The sequence below is a fragment of the Vanacampus margaritifer genome, chromosome 13, assembly GCF_051991255.1.
Source record: "Vanacampus margaritifer isolate UIUO_Vmar chromosome 13, RoL_Vmar_1.0, whole genome shotgun sequence".
NCBI lineage: Eukaryota > Metazoa > Chordata > Actinopteri > Syngnathiformes > Syngnathidae > Vanacampus > Vanacampus margaritifer.
The window spans coordinates 6,329,109-6,347,478 of record NC_135444.1 but is presented as its reverse complement, the minus strand read 5'-3'; the positions used below and the strand labels follow the sequence as shown (position 1 = coordinate 6,347,478).

Sequence of the window (18,370 nt, the reverse complement as noted above, 5' to 3'; positions counted from 1 at the left end):
GGCAACTGGCAAGTGCCGCTTGATGTCCAGCAGGTCCGCGGTGATTAGGCCGGCCGCACAACACCCGCAACATTGCGTGTGTTCTAGCGCCAGGGGTCAGCCTTGGTACACGCGTTTATGGACAGTCGCTCGTTAACTCAAGATAAAAGTTATTCTGCGTGGTGATGCACGTGTTATATCCTGGGTGATGAATGCACATATTTTGATGAAAAAAATACAACTTTTTTTTTTTTCAAAATTTATTTTTTTAAATCAAATTGTCCTTTTTTACTCACTAATTCTGTGCAATACTTATGTTTGGCAACTTGGAGCAATTTGTGGTGGTGGTGAGGGGGGCTCACAAAAAAAGCTTCCCTTTCATTGACTTACTCGTGATGGGATTTCCTATTCTTTCTAGAGAACTGGCTCTTTTGACTTTGCTCACTAAGGTCAACTCTTTCGGTGGCTTTCAAATGGATCTTCAGGTTTTTTTTTCTTATTTATTATTATTTTAAATAATGTAAAATTGTATTAAATGCTGCATTTTGCGTTTGTTTAAAAAAACAAAAAAACAACAACAAAAACTGCATGATAGCTAGCTAGTGCAGGCTTGACTATTAAAACGTGTTCTTGGTAAAATGTTGTGCAACCATGAAACAATTTCCATAAATAAGACCATTGATGGGGATTGGGATCTTGCTTCTTGGAGTCTGTTCTGGCCTTGAAATAATTTCACTACCAAAGATGGCAATAATACATGCCAAATATGTAGGTTAAATTACATTCATGCTCCCATGTCATTGCTGTCCCTCTTTTTTCCATATTTTACACATATTAGCTGTTTTGATAACATAAGAATGCAATCACATAAGACAGAGTCACAGAACAGACAGTATTTGGAGGGCCTGCCAGCCGAGTTATGGAGCATTATCTCAGGGAGTGTTTATTTATTTTTTAAAGTAGGTAGTTTCCTCAACCATAGTTTCTATTAAATATGCTAAGGCAATGTCAGTGTATTGGAATTTCATTTGGAGAAAAAAAACCCACAAGAAGCAGGTAGGAGGAATTTCTTTCTGGATACTTTCTTGCAAAGTCGCAGGGGAGTTCCTGGGCCTCATCTGGGAATTCATTCCAGTTACCAAGATTTCAATTAATCGTTCAAACAAACAAGAGCTTAATTGCAGTTGACCATACCAATCTCTATACTCAATGTGACATCAACTTTGGAGTTTGAAATAATATGTCCATTTCCATAAACTGAGGAGTATAGGAAAACACACACATCTGTTTTCAATCATAGGGAAGTGAGGGGGAAAATGCTACATAGCTTTTGCTGCCATGCCATCTGAGACATCGGTGTGGACAGAGAAACCATGCTCATACAAACTCCCACATACAAAATAAACCACATACAAAAAAAGAAAAAAGAAAAAAAAGAGAAACCATGCTCAAAAAGGAAATACGGTACACATCACTTTGATGGGTTACTACACTCCGCCGCCTCTGTTCACTGTGCCCTCCTGTATTTGCATTGAACGGATTGAATCCTTCCTGCATTTTTGTTTGTCTGTCCCCCAAGTTCCTTTCCCCATCCCTTTGATCTCCAGTTGTTTTAAAGAACACACCCTTCATTCTTTGGCCAAAAACTAACACAGCACCTCTGTGAAATGATTAATTTCAACTCATCCCTGAAAAAAACAGCATCTTATATTGTTTGATTAGGATTTTATAGAACTTTTTTTGTTCAAGTGTGTAGAAACTACTATAATAAGTTCAGTCTATTGTTTCATTAAGTAAGGAGGCCACCAGTATTTTTTAAACATAGTCACATGATGATGACATTCATCATGTGACTATGTTTAATGTGTCATCAGAGAAACAGTAAAAAAAAAAAAAAAAAAATGTGTGTGAAGTACCGGTACCAATACCTGAAAAAGGCTTCGCTTTCACGGTCCTTATTCAATTCTTTCTAATTTTGGTAACCTAATTCAGGTACAATTAAAAAGACTGGCCTAAGCACAGTTTTCAAATACTGCAAACTGGAATGATACGATCACATTTACATTGTAACATTTGGTCAGATTTTATTTGGTCATTTCCTGTCTTTTTCCAAGTGATAACAAACCAAACACAATAAAAACAAATAAAAAAACAGTCACACAGATTGTAGTGTTGAGATTGTATTCAATTTTTTTTTTATACATTTATCACACATTAGTTTTCTGTGTTGCCCTTTTATAGGGCAACGGAACATAATTTAATTTAATTTAAAATTGATACACACACCTCGATTAAGGCAGTAGAATCATGTTACTTCTCCCAGCCAACTAGATAAAATAATTCAATATGAGATATGTACTGTATAATACAAAAACCTGCTGTACTGCACATCAACAATGTTGCGTTTAGTGTCCTTCACAGATTATGTGTTAGCTGTTAGTGAGCTTGTTTGAGAGTAAATAACATAACATGAAAAATGTGGTTACATATCAATTCATTATGTCGGGTTTTGACCTCATAATGTATTAAAAATTAAATATTTATTTTAACTAACCAACAAATTAAAGCAAAGTGAATTGTGTGCAAATGTCATTTAAAAAAACATCCATAAAGATGCATTCAACATCAATTGGATTTTTTCCCCTCCTTATCACAATCTCGAAGCACAATTTAGAAACGATGCTAACAATCCATCATTCGCTTTTTCTAGTCTTGAGCGGCCAGATGAGAATTGTTAACAGGCCAAACACGGCAGCCAACGCCACGCCTCCTGTTACGGCTGCCATCACGTCTCGATAAAACCAAATACACGCCGGGCAGCATGCCTCTGTGCTGTGGATGGCAGAAAGAGGGAAAATAATTAAAAAAAAAAAGTCAGTTGGGCATCATGAGGACACTTGCACAATCAACATCCTTATGAATAGTGAATACTTCCCAAAGTAACCATATATATTGTTTTCTATCGCCTACCCTTAACCCTGAAACTTAACCTCCATCACAGACACTCTGGGAGTATTCTCCACACCTAAGCGCCTATTACAGACTGACTCAAATCCAAATCCTAACCTCGACTATCCCGGGAGTGCACCATCTGCTGGGGATATGTGGTACTGCACCCATCACTACACAATCAGAAACCAACGTCGACTCCCCCAGCTGGCTCTAAGACCCTCTTTTCACCCAGAATAGGTGTCAAAATGACCATTTCAGTCACTTCCGATTGTAATGTTTCAGCTCCACCCATATTTAGTCCGAATCTGCGGGCTGCAGCATGGCTAGTAATCTAAAAAAAAATGGCAATCAACCGTTACCAAAATGTATGTGGACATCTCTACTTCTACCTACTTTAACCTCTGAAAATATTACAGTTAGCCTCTCAATGGCTCACTTATTAGGAAATGAGCAGCTTACCTGCAGTTTTTCTCATGCTGGATTTGTTTTACTTTAATAAATCCCCAAGATATATGTTTAAAAAAAAAAAGCACTCTGATAGGCTTTGGGTAAGATATATTGTTCGTAAGTACATATGAAATAAAAATATTAAAATTTAATACTTTCTTTCCCCCCCAAGACTACCTCCAGGTGGCACGTCCGCCACCGTATAGCCACAAATGACACCCTAAGCACCAGCGGCATGCACAGAGATTTTGGGAGGCAAGTGCTCCAGGGGAGAAGTTCAGCAGAACTCATATTTCAGGAAAATCCGCAAATCAGCCATGTCACTGTTTGGGCCGCAGGGGTTAAAGCTTAGGAGGAAAGTTGTGGCTTACAGTCCAAATTTTACAATACTAGGCTCTTTATTTGCAATTATACAATGTGTGCAAATTTTAACTTATCTCACAGAAAGTAAGGCTTTTGTTCCAAATTTAGAACAATTGCGCTGTTCATTCATTCAAACAGCAAACTTAATGAAACACAAACTTTGAGTCATTGCCAAAACCTTTTGGCGATCTCAAACTGAAGTTGTTGTAAAGGTTAAAAATACTTAAAAAAGAGGGCAGGATTAAAGTTATGCTACACACTTTTTTTAAACCATATAAAATAAAATGAGCACACGGTATGCTTCATTTAGGCGTTACAACAAATGAGGCACTTTCTTTTCCTTATATCACTGTTATTCTTCTGAAATGAAAAGATCCAAACAAACTGACTAGTTCCTTAAAGCGCTGAAGCAAAAATGTCCCTAAAAACAGCTAAAATGGGAATGTCAACAGAGAAGTGATGCTCACCTGCACGGTCTTATACTCTGAATGATAATGACACCCAAACCATTGGCCACCTTGTCCGTGAGGCTCATTGATCCGTATACAAAGGCTCCACTTTGCTGCCAAACAAAACACACACACACACACACACACACACGCACACACACACACACACACACACACACACACACACACACACACACACACACACACACACACACACAGAGTTGACATGACATCACTATTAAAGCAAAGCACAATGGGAGGAAACCCTCTTTTATCCCTATAGAAAGAAGGAACATCTGCCAAAGTATGCCCATGGGAATTAAATATGGAATTTTAGACCTGTGTGGAAAATAGGTCGGGGTATAACTTGGACTGATTGCTAGCCAATCGTCGGACAAACACAAACAAACTATTGAAGCGACACTTAATTTGTTTGAGTCCTGAGGAAAGAAAATGTCAAATTTGTGTTTCAAGCCAAAATTATTTGGGGAAACCCTGTTTAGGAAGAACATTAAAAACAAAAACAGCCCAGCCATGACTCAGCAGAACAAATTCTTCTTATCTTTCTCCGCAAGTTGAAGCGGGTGTCACTTTTCGGGCGTGTCTTCCCCCAAACGTACCGTTTGCTCCCCGATGAGTTTGGCCGTCATGGACAACGACATGACCAGGATGACAGCCGAGCCAGCTCCCAGCAGCACGGCCGCGCCATAGATACTCTCATATCTCATGTTCTTGTCAAAAATCACCCAGAGGGCAAAGGCGAACACCAACAACAGCCCGATAAAATACATCATCTGAAAAGTACAGCATGACTCACTAAAACATCACACATTCATCATATGATCTTTGGGTGCACTCACTATAAATTGACCTCCATAGTTAAATGACATCCAGTCTAAAAACTAACAGGTCATCTATCACAAGTGATTGTTATCAACATTTCAGTAAAAAACAAATACATACTGTTGTATAAATGATTTTGAGACTTGTTTTGTTCTTTACTACCGTATTTTGCAAAAGTGAGTACACCCCACGGGCCAGTACATTTGGTTACTGCACAATGACAATTGAGGTTACATTGTAGGAAAGCGTCCTTTCTTCAGTGTACATCAATATTTACCAATAAGTGAGGGCTGTGCTGACTTTGGGAGATACTGTATGTACAAAACAGATTGCAATGTTGTTTTACTCACGCTGATGCCTACAAGCCTGCTGATCGGCTTCATGGTCAACGAGCTAACGAAGCCGCTGACATACATGACAAGCGGTATGATGGCAATGTATTTCTGTCGGACATCAAGATACATGTTAGAGCGCAACAGACAGAATTGGCATGCTGACGCGGCGCAATCTCTTACCTTTGGTAGCAACAGCGAGTTGGTGAGGTAAACAGAGATGTACGACTGGGACAGGTTGACTATCAGTCTCGTGCACATGTAGAGGAAGGCCACCTTGCATGAAAGGTGACATGAACGAGAATCAGTCATTTAAGCACCTTCTTGCAATCTTTTAAGGATTTGCACCTTCAGTTTCTAAAATGCGCTTTGTCCTGGCATGGCTTTGTCATGGCACTAAATGCACCACTGTGCTGAGTCGCTGACAAAAATGATTTAATAGGATCATTTGACCTTGTGACAGGGGCACTGCCAGGGATTTAGGGTCCGATGGAAGAAAAAAAAATCACTTGGGACCCTCCATGTCAATGCTTGAAATATCTTTATTCATCTATATGTGCCATGAACACATAGTGACTGAAGGGAAAAAAAACATGGTTTGATATGTCCTCATGAAACCTCTTATATAAGGATATGTTGTTGTCCTGAACTGTTGTACAAATCCAGGTGCCCAACAATTTGTAAATAAAGGGCGGCATCAGCCTGGGAACTCTTCCTTGTTTATACTACAGCCTTCCCTGCTTTGCAAAACATGTTTTCGAAAGTGTCTGAGAAAGGGCTTTGCTAGCCCGGTTTCCCACGCTAATGAATAAAAGACGGAGCGGCACGCGGTCCCGACAGAGTCAGCTGTGGAACACGTACGATTGCCCAGCCGTTTTGCAGCTCGTTCTACCCGGACCGTAGGCTCTCCGGTCTAGTGTCAAGGTAAGCGCTGATGATCATCATATTATGCTGCTTAACGTTGTAGTGTATTGATTGCTGTTTGCGGGGAATAAAATGTACAATAATTCTAGCAAAGCAAGTTGTGATTATTGCTGTTTGCGGGGAATAAAAGGTAGAATAATTCTAGCAAAGCAAGTTGAGAGTATTTCTGTTTGCGGGGAATAAAAGGTAAATTCTAGCAAATCGAGTTGTGACTGTTGCTGTTTGCGGGGAATGAAAGGGATAATCATTCTAGCATAGCGCAGGTGTTGATTACTGTTTGCGGGGGATAAAACGTACGATTATCCTAGCACAGTATAAATGTTGATTGCTGTTTGCGGGGAACAAAAGACACGGTTATTCTAGCAAAGCATATCAAGTCTCTGTGTATTCATTGTTGCCGCCGACCACTCACGATCCTGCATAAAAATATAAAGGTGAAGTAGTGTTTTCCACAAAACAGTGACTGACAGGCCAAACGAGTAAAATGTTCTTCCAAAGAAAGAACTGTGAGCCTACCAGTTGTCATTCATACAACAGACCAAGTCATGTATATCAGCTTTGTGTTCAAATTCCACACTGAATAAGTATATTTGTGACTAAATTGAGACACAGTTGTTATTTAAATATTCATAATTTTTCATATTTTTGTTTGGTGGTGTGCTATGAGATGTATTAAATGTAAACACTGTTGAACTTGTCACATAGGGACCTATTTTCTTATAGTCGCTAAGTCACGACCCACTTTTATAGAAGTTAAGAATGATAAATAAAATGTACTGTTCAAACATATGTTGAAAACATACAGTAGATTATATTTTCAAAATAACTACACATGCTTCCAAGCTTGAATCCTGTGTACAAATATAAACATCGTTAGTGGCTAAAATTCTAAATTGAAGTTATATCTTGGCACTGATCTCATCATTTTAGGAACGTTCTTTACCCGATATGTACTGTGTGGTACAGAAGCGTACTATTTACAAATATATGTACTGGTACATCTGTATAGGAATACAGTTTCTGCCTGTCAAAATAATGTTATTTACAACATAAAAGGCAAATCAGCCCTGAGATGCATGTTCAATATTTCATACATGGGTGTCCTCAGTTTACAATGGAAGCTTCACTACAGTGGTGACAATCCAAATTTGTACGCAGTCTAGAACTACTCTAACCTAACCGACCACAGTAGTAAGGTCATAACTATACAGTAATTATTTGTGTGAAAACACTTTTAGGCCATAAATATGAAATATGAAAGCTGTTTGTGACCTCACAAGTTACTTTGAGGTTGAGAATGACTGTAGGGCACCTGTCATTCATGGGGCCCTACAACCGTCATCACTCCCAACATTCCGGCCAACCCCCGATCGGTGCCTCTGCCTTGTGATGCCAAATGTAATTGTTGTGATTTGGCTCAAGGGCTATAGTTATGAGGGAAATAAACTGAGAAAACAAGGACAAACCGAGTTATCCGCTTGTAAGCAGAATGTTTATACAGTAGGGCAGTACTGTACTAGGGTTGAATGATTTGGAAAATAATTGAATTGCGATTTGCAATTTAATATCTGATTATTTTGTCAATGTCCTCTTTTCATGTACTGAAATGATTATGGCATTACTGTATTTTAAAGGCGAAGTTAACCCTATAATAAAACCTATAATAATAATTTTTGTATACACCCCCACTAGTCTCAACTCAGCATTCTGATTAATTTTGTGTTTGTAGAATATGAATTAAGCAACAAAAATCCACCTGTTTGTATCTACCTCAGGTGGTGGCCATTTTGCCAGTTGCTGTTGTCCGAAAATGATATCACAGTTGCTCAGGGTTCAGGCAACGACCAATCCCTGCTCACCTGTTTTCTGAGTTTGGTCATGTGACGTTTGCAAAATGAGCTGTGATTGATAAATAAAATGTAATAATAAAATAAAATGTCCTACACTCTAAAAAGAGAATTGTTGGACCAATTTAAGATTATAAATTGAATTGTTGACCAACTTAAACACACAATTGAATCACGTTAATCCAAAGTGAATACCGCTATATTAAGTTTAATTAATTCAGAGTTCATTAAACTTAATATATTCACTTTGGATTAACTTAATTCAATCGTGTGTTACCAATTGAAGCATTTTTTTTTACGTTGGTCATTAATTCAATTTTCAATCTTACATTGGCTCAACAATTCTCTTTTTAGAGTGTAATTCAGTGGTCGGCAATGAGTCGCCCGCGGGCCAGAATTGGCCTGCTGCCAATTATATCCAGTCTGCCAGACTATGTTGTTTGGAATAAACATGATAACTAGGAAGAACACAATATTTACAACATTAAAAAATGCCTCAATGGCATTGTGGTCTTGTTTTGGTACAAAATAATGAGCCGTTCTGTTTAAAATGTAATTTTGTTTGGCATGTTGTTTGGAAGCACTCCGCTTCTATATTTCAGGCTATGCGGCCAAACAGATGCCTGTATTGACTATACAAGCACCAAGATTGGCTGCCTGACCCAAGTAAAGATGTGACCACATAACAACAAATGCACTGATGATTGCCAGACTGGACTACGAGATAATGTAAACAAAAGCCAACCACGCCCACTAACTGTTTTACATAAAGTGAAGCTTGACCCCCAGAACTGTGAAACAGAAGATCTGACCAACAGACTGCCCAGAAATAAGCTAATAAAACAGAAAGATAGATTAATAAACAAAAAGTATCATAGTAATGATTGGAGCAATATAGCATTGTGCTACCTGGAAGTATGAGTCAAATGTCTGTCACCTCACCTGGTAGAAGGAAGGCTCTTTTAGCCAGTGTTTCCACTGCATCACTCGAGCAGGCGGTGCATCCACATCAGGGGAAGGTGCGATGAGCGGATCATCTCCTGACTTCTCCTTTGTGCCAATGTGAAATATGAACGAGAACACTACTCCAACGCCCACAACGATGAGAGCCAGCATCTGTTGTGCACAGGAGAGCACAAGTAAACAATGGTGACAGACAATATCACATTCCACTTGACTGTGAAATCAAAAATGTGCATCCTGCGCCTATAGGAAAATAGCATTGGAATGCCATTCAAATCTTACCCGAAAGACAGGAATGTCCGCCGAACTCAGGTTGTCTGTGATGTCCTCTTGAGCCAGGAAGTGAAAGAGAAGAAAGGCCACCGTGTACACCATGATGTTGGCCACCACAGTAAAGGCATACCTGCCAAAAAATGCACAGCAATACATTCAGTTGACATGTTATTCTAGATTTAAAAAATATATATATATTAGCATCTGAGCTAAAGTGCTACATGTTGGGCAATATAATAGAAAGCCCCATGCACAGGTTCTTTCATCATAGTTGTTGACGCCAGTTACTTCCACACAAGGAAGAAATGGATGACTAAAAGATACCGGATTCATTTTTATTTTTGTCACATGAGTTTATGACACATCCACAAATGACAAAACAGTCATGTAAATGGACAACCCAAGAAAGACATTGCACAGTGAGTAATTGCTGCTTCTAATCAGACATTCAGTACTAGTCCATAGAATTATCAACATAGGTAAGAATTTATATTAGGGTAACAATGTACTCTAGTAAAAATATCAAATCAGAACTATATTAATAAAATATTTCTTCACGTGAGCTTTTTTGATTTGCAGGGTATTAGATACTGAACGCAGAAAATGTTATTTTGAATCGCTACTGCCACATGTGGCCGGAAATGAAACTGCATTTTCCCTTCTTCACAACACACACATTACGTCACATCCGCAGTCAAAGGGCAGAAAATTCGAAACCAAATTTCCATTATGAACAGCTAGGGTGTTAATCTACTAATTAAAAAATATATAAATGGTAATAAATGGTCAAATAAAAAGGCTATTGTAAAGATATTTCGGGCAAATTGTTACAAAATACAGCATTAATATATAGGCTTGCTTAAAAAAATAAAAAATAAACAAGTGATTGTATAGTAGCCTAGTCACCAATCATGCAGAAATGTTAAATGGAAGTCAGTACATACCTGCCTACAATTAAAGTGAATGTTTAACCTCAAATGAAGTTCACCTGATCTACTAACATTTTGTTGCCATTTTCAGTAATCTACATCTTAAAAGCTACCTCAACTAGCATAAAATGGTTTAGAGTCTTTATCTACTGGAATTGTGCATTAGTAGTCAAGGGGAGCATTTGAAAGAGGGCAAGAACTTGCAAGGCACTGGGCACAAGCATGCATGGTAGCATAAAATGTGCTAAATGTTCATTGTCCCTGCCAAATGTCATTCTGTTGTACTAGTGACTAACTTTCAGCTGTGGAACCTGAACATATTAGAGAATTCTGATAATAATGCTCGCCACAGAGGGGAAACAAAGAATAGTCGGCTCAATCCAGCTGAAAAACACTTGGGATCAGCTTTGGTGTGCTCTCTTTGCCCGAGTGGCAACCATAAGAAAGGCTTTCCAGTGGTGTAGATAATGCATTGGCAAGAGGTATTGTTTCTACAGAGATGTAATCACATTAACAGGACATAAATTTCCCCAAAATATTTTGAAACCAATTGTGATAATCACGTACTGTCCGAATACAAAAGGTCATCTATTGAACGAGAATTTCAGCACAAGAACCACACAAACAACATTTCAGCAAATCAGCCAAAGAATGCCATTGCAATTGCAGCACTTATATGAACAAACCAAAAGGAACAACAATTTGACCGGTCTTCCTGCCATTTTCCCTCTCATTTTCCCATACTTCTCGGTGCTCTGGTCAGTTTTTGTCATTTTGAATTTACAAAGCTGTCTGGGGTCTCAGCAATTAATTTTCCATAAAAAAAATAGAGCTAGCAGTATACTAATAGACAGAGGAGGAATTATTTGGTCTTATCATGTGTGGTAATATTAATTGGGAATTGCTTCAAATTTTAGTTAACTGTTCCATTTTCAGGGTTAGTTGTAAAGTTATTGCAATGTGTAGTGCTTTCATTATTTACATTTGTCACTGGCAATCAAAGGAATTAAGTTTTTAAGTCAAATTTTTATTCTCCACAATTTGTTGCCGTGAAACAAGTCTCACATAATACTTCAGATTTACACAGTTCAAATTTCAACTCGCTTCAAAAATTCACGCCTTCCGGGTTATTTATCATCTGATTCCACATTACTTACAGTATTCACACAATTTAACGTTAGATATCAACTTTTCCCCATTCATTTTCAATGGACTGATATGTCCCACTTTCCATGCCCACATCCATACATACAACTGAACATCATTACCAGCAGTCTAATACTGCTCAATGGCACATTTGGTAAATTGCCTTCTCCAGTACCCTGGAGGTCGCGGGTTCAAATCCCACCTCTGACTGTACATTGCAAATATATCCATGGCAATTACGCTAAGGGATATAAGGTAAGGTAAAGGTAAATTCCACTGATTGTCACACCCAACTACATGTATACCAACTGACTATCATAGTTCCACTTTTTCATCTAAATGAATGGAGGGTACTTTCAGATAACACTTTTACAAATATAATTTTCAACTTGCTTAAAAAATTCACACCTCCCTGGTTCAAGTGTTCTTTTTATTCATTTATCTTTCAACTACAATTAATACTTTGTAATTTTCAAATATTTTTTCTTTCAATTTACTTCATAAGCATTCAGCATTCCCAAGCAACTTCTGCTGAAATTGCACTTAGTTTAGTGGTTTGGAATTCTGTTAAATTAATCCAGTCGTTTTAAAACCAACATTTATAAGTTTTTAACTGAGAATAATTGAGTTGCTTGTAATAAAGGTTCTAAGTAACTACAAGTATGTATGTATATATATTTTATAATTAATTAAAATTAAATAACTTAAACTAAATACAAATATTTTTAACAATTTAAAAAACCCCATCATTCATTCAACTAAAAAAATATATATTTTAAGTTGCTAACTACAGGTTAAGTGCAGTTAAGTTACATTTTCACAGATTTTTGCAAACCCGCCCCCCCTCAATCCCACAGCACTGTTTGCATCTGCTGATTTGGTGTAATGGGCAAGCGGGGCCTGCCTTTAGGACATCCATGATGTCATAGCCCACCTGTACGCGGTGAGCTCAACCTTGGCGCTCTCACTGGACACCAGCTCTGGGATGAGGGAGAGGTGTGAGATCTGAATGGCCGCCCAGCCAAACTGGAAGATGACGATGAAGGGGGCAAAGTAGAAGACTTTGGCCCATTGGGGGGTGTTTGTCGAGCAAGCCAGGCAGGGGTTGAAAATGAAGGGAAAAGACAGGATAACACAGATGGTTCCTGGTGGAGAGGAAAAAGATGGTTTCATCAGATTAAGAATCGATTATAGTTTCAGTAAAAGCTATGCTTACAAGGTTAATAACTAGGATATATTTTTTCAAATTCAATACTGCAAAATCTGTTTCAAGTAATAGTTTAAAAAATTACCCCAATGCTATGGGGAGTGCATGTGTATAGTTGACTTAAATCAGGCTTCCCCAATCCTAGTCCTCGAAGGCCAAAGTCCTGCAGGTTTGAGATGTTTCCGTCCTCCAACGCACGTGATTCTAAAGATCAGGATCGTTATCATTCTTCTGCAGAGCTTGCTGATGAGCTGATTATAGGAATCAGGTGTATTGGAGTAAGGACATTTCTAAAGTCTGCAGGGCTCTAGCCTTCGGGGAACAGGCTTGAGGAAGCTTGACTATGTATTTGGGAGAAAGTCATGTGCTGCACTAAAGATTAGTCATCTGACCTTATGATGAAGAAAACAACAACAACCATCCTTTATTGTGCTTCAGTCTATCATTAAAAACAATTCAAAACATTGAGACAAAACGACCCACTTTAACAGATAAAACTTTGGTTGGAATTTTTCGGGGAAAAAAACCCACAAGGATGTAGGCCAAACACAGCTTTGAACCCGTTTTTTTATTTTTTATAGGAACCCGATAACCCGTGCATTTCAAGCCAGCCCGTAGACAATTTGCATGCATAAAACTGGTACCTGGTACAAAAAAAGGTTGGGGACCAATGTTTTAAGAGAAGAAAAATAACACTCAACAATCAAGATAATGTGGTTAATTTAGGACATAGGTGTCAAACTCCGGTCCTGGAGGGCCGCAGTCCTGCAGGTTTTGGATGTTTCCGTTTTCCAACACAGCTGATATATGATCAGCTCATCAGCAAGCTCTGCATAAGCCTGAAAACGATCCTGCTGATTGGAATCAGCTTGTGTTGGAAGAGGGAAATATCCAAAACCTGCAGGACTGCGGCCCTCCAGGACCGGCGTTTGACACCTATGACTTAGGATGTTCAGAATTAACCAATAAGGCCCTGTCCAGAGGGAAGCCGGCTTCGTTCCTCAAACAAATCTCATACACACAGAAGCATTTCAAGACTTGCAGGGGTCCAAAAGAAGACACTGAGGGTGTTTAATGGCTGTAATGTATATGCCAAGTCTGGAGTGGCGCTGTAGTGCAGCCACAGAAAGCAAAATATTTGGCTGCAAAAGCATAAGCAAGCTAAGGAGGCCGCGCAAAACCACTATGACACGGCTATCCGCCATTGTTGTTGACAGACTGACAGTTCGTGCGCAGTCACGCGAGAATTGTCGCATACGTCATTAATCTGTGTCGTCATCGAGCTGCGACCATTACGTCATCAATGGAGGAGTATCCTGCATATGGTGTCCAGACGGACACGTACGGGGCGCGTTTTGAAATCTTCCGGTTTCAAAAGTGATTGGTTTCAAGCTCCAAAACCGCGCCATCACGTGGACGAACAGCCTAAAACGGTAAGAAACTTGTGAGGATACATTGAAACTGGCTTTCGTGTGGACAGGGCCTAAGTTTCAAACTCATGTTAAACGAGAACCCACAAACACCTGCTGTTGACTCTCTAGTACCCCCCGCTGCCTTCTTATTTTTCAACTTCCTCCCTAATTGTTCTTCACACAGCCTTTTAATGAGTGGCTCTGAAAAGATAAATGTAGTACATATTTCTAGTCTAATTGGAGATAGAATAAACAACAACAATTTACAGTACATGAAAAAAAAAAAATGTGGTGCCGGTCTTAGGAGTCATGCTTTGTGTGGTCAAATGTCTGCTGACTAACTTAACTAGTAATTATGATATCAAAAGCAAACATCTGTTAAAAAAACACACAAACAATGCTCAATGGTTTACATTAGAGGTATGATATCACGGGTTGCTCAAAACACAGTCATCTGACTTTGAAAATAATCTTGTTCACTAACACGCCCGCAGCCAATTGGGATTTGGGGACAGTTTCTATGAAGAGGTTAGCTCCCACTTGTAGCATCTTTAGACTGACGTGTCTGCTGCTTTTTGCTCTGCAGCTGATATTAAACACACAGCAAGTCCCCTATTCTCATGATACACTGTGTTCCACAAAATTTGACATAATTTCATCTATTGTCAGGATTGTACATGGCAACTACTCCCCAGCTGCCTCCGGAGTCCCACAGGCCAAAACGGCCCGATAGGACTACTGCTTTAGCTTGACGGCATCCCTCCCCACCACGACAGACAATTTACCAATTCTAAAGGTCCTAACTTTCAACAGTTCAGCTTATCCCCACCACTTTTTTAAATTTCAAAATGAAAATCAAACATTATGTTTTGTTTAATCCCCCTCTACATTACCGCTTCAAACCATTCCAACTTTAAAGAGTTAGGCTGATCCCTATACCGCTTGATTTTCAAAATTTCAGAGTAAAAGACAAGTTATGATTTTTTTTCTTAGAATGTATTTATTTGTATTTTTTTTAACTAATTGTAACTGTTGAGCTTGCAGTTGTACCTGCATTCAAAATTTAAAAAATAAAAGCTAAAAATTCAATTTTGTTTACCTTCTCTAATTTCTACATTGTTGACTAATTCAACCCGCTCCAACTTTAAACTTTTCATCTTATCCCAATTTTAAAATGTCTACATATTCACCTTCCGTCTGCATGCAGTGCAGTACAGGGCAGGCCAAAAGTTTGGACACAACTTCTTATTCAATACATTTGCTTTATGTTTCATGACTATGTAAATTGTAGATTCTCACTGAAGGCATCAAAACTATGACGACAACTATGACAATTAATGCACACGTAGAGTTACGTACTTAACAAAAAAAAGGTGAAAATAATAACATAAATACATATATAGCCACCCTTTTTTAAAATTACTTTTTTTGCATTCTTTCGCTTCAAAAAGTAGTCACCTGAAAGGATTTTCCAACAGTCTTTAAGGAGTTCCCAGAGGTAAGAATGCCTAAGTATGCAAAAAAGTAACCAGCGCAAACAATGGCTATTTTGAAGAATCTTTAATATAAAACATGTCTTCAGTCATTTCACCTTTTTTTGTTAAGTACATAACTCTACATCAGTTCATACACAGCTTTGATGCCTTCAGTGAGAATCTACAAACTAACCAACCAGTCATGAGAATTAAAGTAATGCAATGAAGAAAACGTGTCCAAACATTTGGCCTGTACTGTATATATTGAATTGATAATCAAATCAACTCCAGCATATGTTCAGCAGCTTCAGCTCATCCTAAATCATTGTATATCATTCCATGCTTGTTCAGTCAGCCTTCACACGCAATTTCTCCATAAATTGCATTCTCGACTTAATACATAAATGAGTGTGTGGGTGTGTGCGTATGTAGCTCTCTCTTGCCACCTGTTGTATTTTATGGAAGAAACCAAACAAAACCTATATTGTTGTTGCCCTTTTGAACAAAATGAAAACAAATGCTTGCGTTACTCACCCAACAAATGCCAGCTTTTTCTCTTGCCCAGTCTCATGCCGGTAGTTCTGTCGGATTCGTATCCAATAATTGGCGTGCATACTCCGTCTGCTACCTGGCCGATGAGCAGCAGCACGCCCGCAAAGGTGCTCCGGAGACCAAGGACAGAGTGCAGGTAGACCAGCAGATAGGTGAACCACATGGAGGCGCACAAATCATTGAGAAAATGCCCGACAGCATAGCACAAGCGCCGGCAGACCGACAGCTTCCTGAGCTCCCTCTCGACCGGGACACACGGCTCCATGATGGCTTGGATTGGTGATTAAATTGTCTTTATTTACGATTTTGTGATGTCCTTCTCGTATTTACAAATATACAATAGTTACACTAAAAAAAAGAAAATGAACAGCCCACCTTGCTAAACTTTCACGAAAATCTGCTGCATTAAGCATCTAATTCAGCGTGAAGGATTATGACAGTGGTTCTCCACCCCAATAAACTAACACTTAAAAAAAAGTCAAACTACTATGTTAAGCGCTCCATCATACACTGAGGAGGAGCTTTCAGGTCAAGGTTACGTTTCGAGCCTCCTCCTCCTCCTCGATACCGAAATAATGACCAGACGACTTTGCTTTTCAACGCCGGAAGGCAATGTAAAGATGAACACTAAAGCTCAACGCCTTTCACTCGTGACCAAATGCACTTCCTTTCTTTTCCCCGACAACCCACGGAGGGGAAGTGCTGCTGCTGACAAAAGAAAAAAAGTCACCTGGTGAAACTTGTCACTCAAGTCTCAAAACATGTCTCAAAATATGTTGCTGGCATGTTCACCACTGGCTCCTAACTTCCGTTTTCGTCTTTTCTTGACGCGCGTGTCGTGGTTCCACTTCTCCATTCGATTAACAAATACGCAGTGCCACACGTTCCACTCAAATGAGCAAACTAAAGAAAGACAACAGCATAACATTTGAAAGACAATCCATGGCCACGTTGATCTAAACAATGCCGAGCAAAAAAAAGGTGCAAGCTAGTGTTTTGAGAGATGACGTAAATTTGCATTGTGGGAAATGAAGTCCACCCTACACTTCTGAAGCAATCGTGACGTGTCCCCAACTTGGAAAACCGTCGGGGAGGAAAAAAGGCCTATGTTGACATTATAACACTGTATAATATCCCCAATATACAGCAGTACGTTAAAACAGGTGTAACTGACAATTTTAGGGCAAGTAAACAAACCCCCACACTGAAACAACTTTTTTTGTTTTTAACACAAAAACGTATGCAATCGTATCCCACCGGATATCCGGTTTCTTATGACAGATTAAAATGTAATTATATTTCAGTTGACTTCGTGAGAAAGAAAAAAGGTCACAAACTGATTATATTGTGCTGTAGTGGGTGTAATTTCCAGTGCTATAAAAATGCTCTGCACCATCTTTTTTCTTCCCTTCCAGGTGTCTTTATAAATCAACCAGTTTATATGATCAAAATGTTAACCAAAGAAAGCACTATGATGCAATGTAGTTTTGCACCACCGCAAACCACAGTAATAAACCGTTGACAAAATACCTCTGTTAATCAAAACCAAGCTTTACCTTTTGTAACGGTAAACATATTTTTAGCTTGTGCATGTGTACTTTCTGTTAAATCCTACACTGTATTCCCTTCACTGCTGTTGTGATGAGATCACAGTGGAAATTTGCTCGCTGTTTTGTAGGTCTAAAGTCTCTCCTAAAAGTGATAAGTGGGCTGAGATCAGGTGACAAATACATAACACGCACGCACAATCCCATGACATCTTTTACAACTCCAACCATCATCTGGCTTGGCCACCTGCATTGACATCCTCTTTCTCCTCACAAGATCATCCATGCATTATTTTCTATTAATTGTCACCTGTGTACATTTAGTTAAGATAAAGTGACATGAAACTGTATTTTGAAAGCAGTCAAAAAACAAAACCCATTAGTCATGATTTTGTCATATTCTGCTACAGAAATACCATTAAGTGAATTGCACAAAGGTGCATTATGACTGTCTTGTCAAATGTTATGAACACACATAACCCATCATCACCTCACAGCGCAAAGTGTATCCTGTTACTCACTTCCACAATAACTCCACGTCTGTGCACGCAAGCACACATGCATCCATCCACACATTTGACACAGTAAGTAATGCTGTAAACATTTGGGAGAGATTTGATAAACGTCATGGCGGGACACTCGTTGAGCTTTAAACATTTTACTTAGAAAGGCACAAACTATGATTTCCTGGTAAATTATTCTGATGTAAGAAATAAAAATTGAAAGACAT

At 38.8% G+C, this 18,370-nt stretch overlaps 1 protein-coding gene across 1 annotated transcript; it reads right to left on the bottom strand.

Annotated features, from left to right (window-relative positions):
- Positions 1-2,037: 2,037 nt before the first annotated feature.
- On the bottom strand, positions 2,038-18,271 carry mfsd12b (major facilitator superfamily domain containing 12b). The gene is made up of 9 exons (XM_077583730.1): positions 16,076-18,271; positions 12,382-12,592; positions 9,382-9,502; positions 9,079-9,252; positions 5,549-5,641; positions 5,384-5,476; positions 4,811-4,984; positions 4,209-4,303; positions 2,038-2,811 (listed from the first exon to the last, which is right to left on the bottom strand). The coding sequence occupies exons 1-9, from the start codon at positions 16,356-16,358 to the stop codon at positions 2,673-2,675; spliced, it is 1,383 nt and encodes a 460-aa protein (XP_077439856.1). The 5' UTR covers positions 16,359-18,271; the 3' UTR covers positions 2,038-2,672.
- Positions 18,272-18,370: the final 99 nt, after the last annotated feature.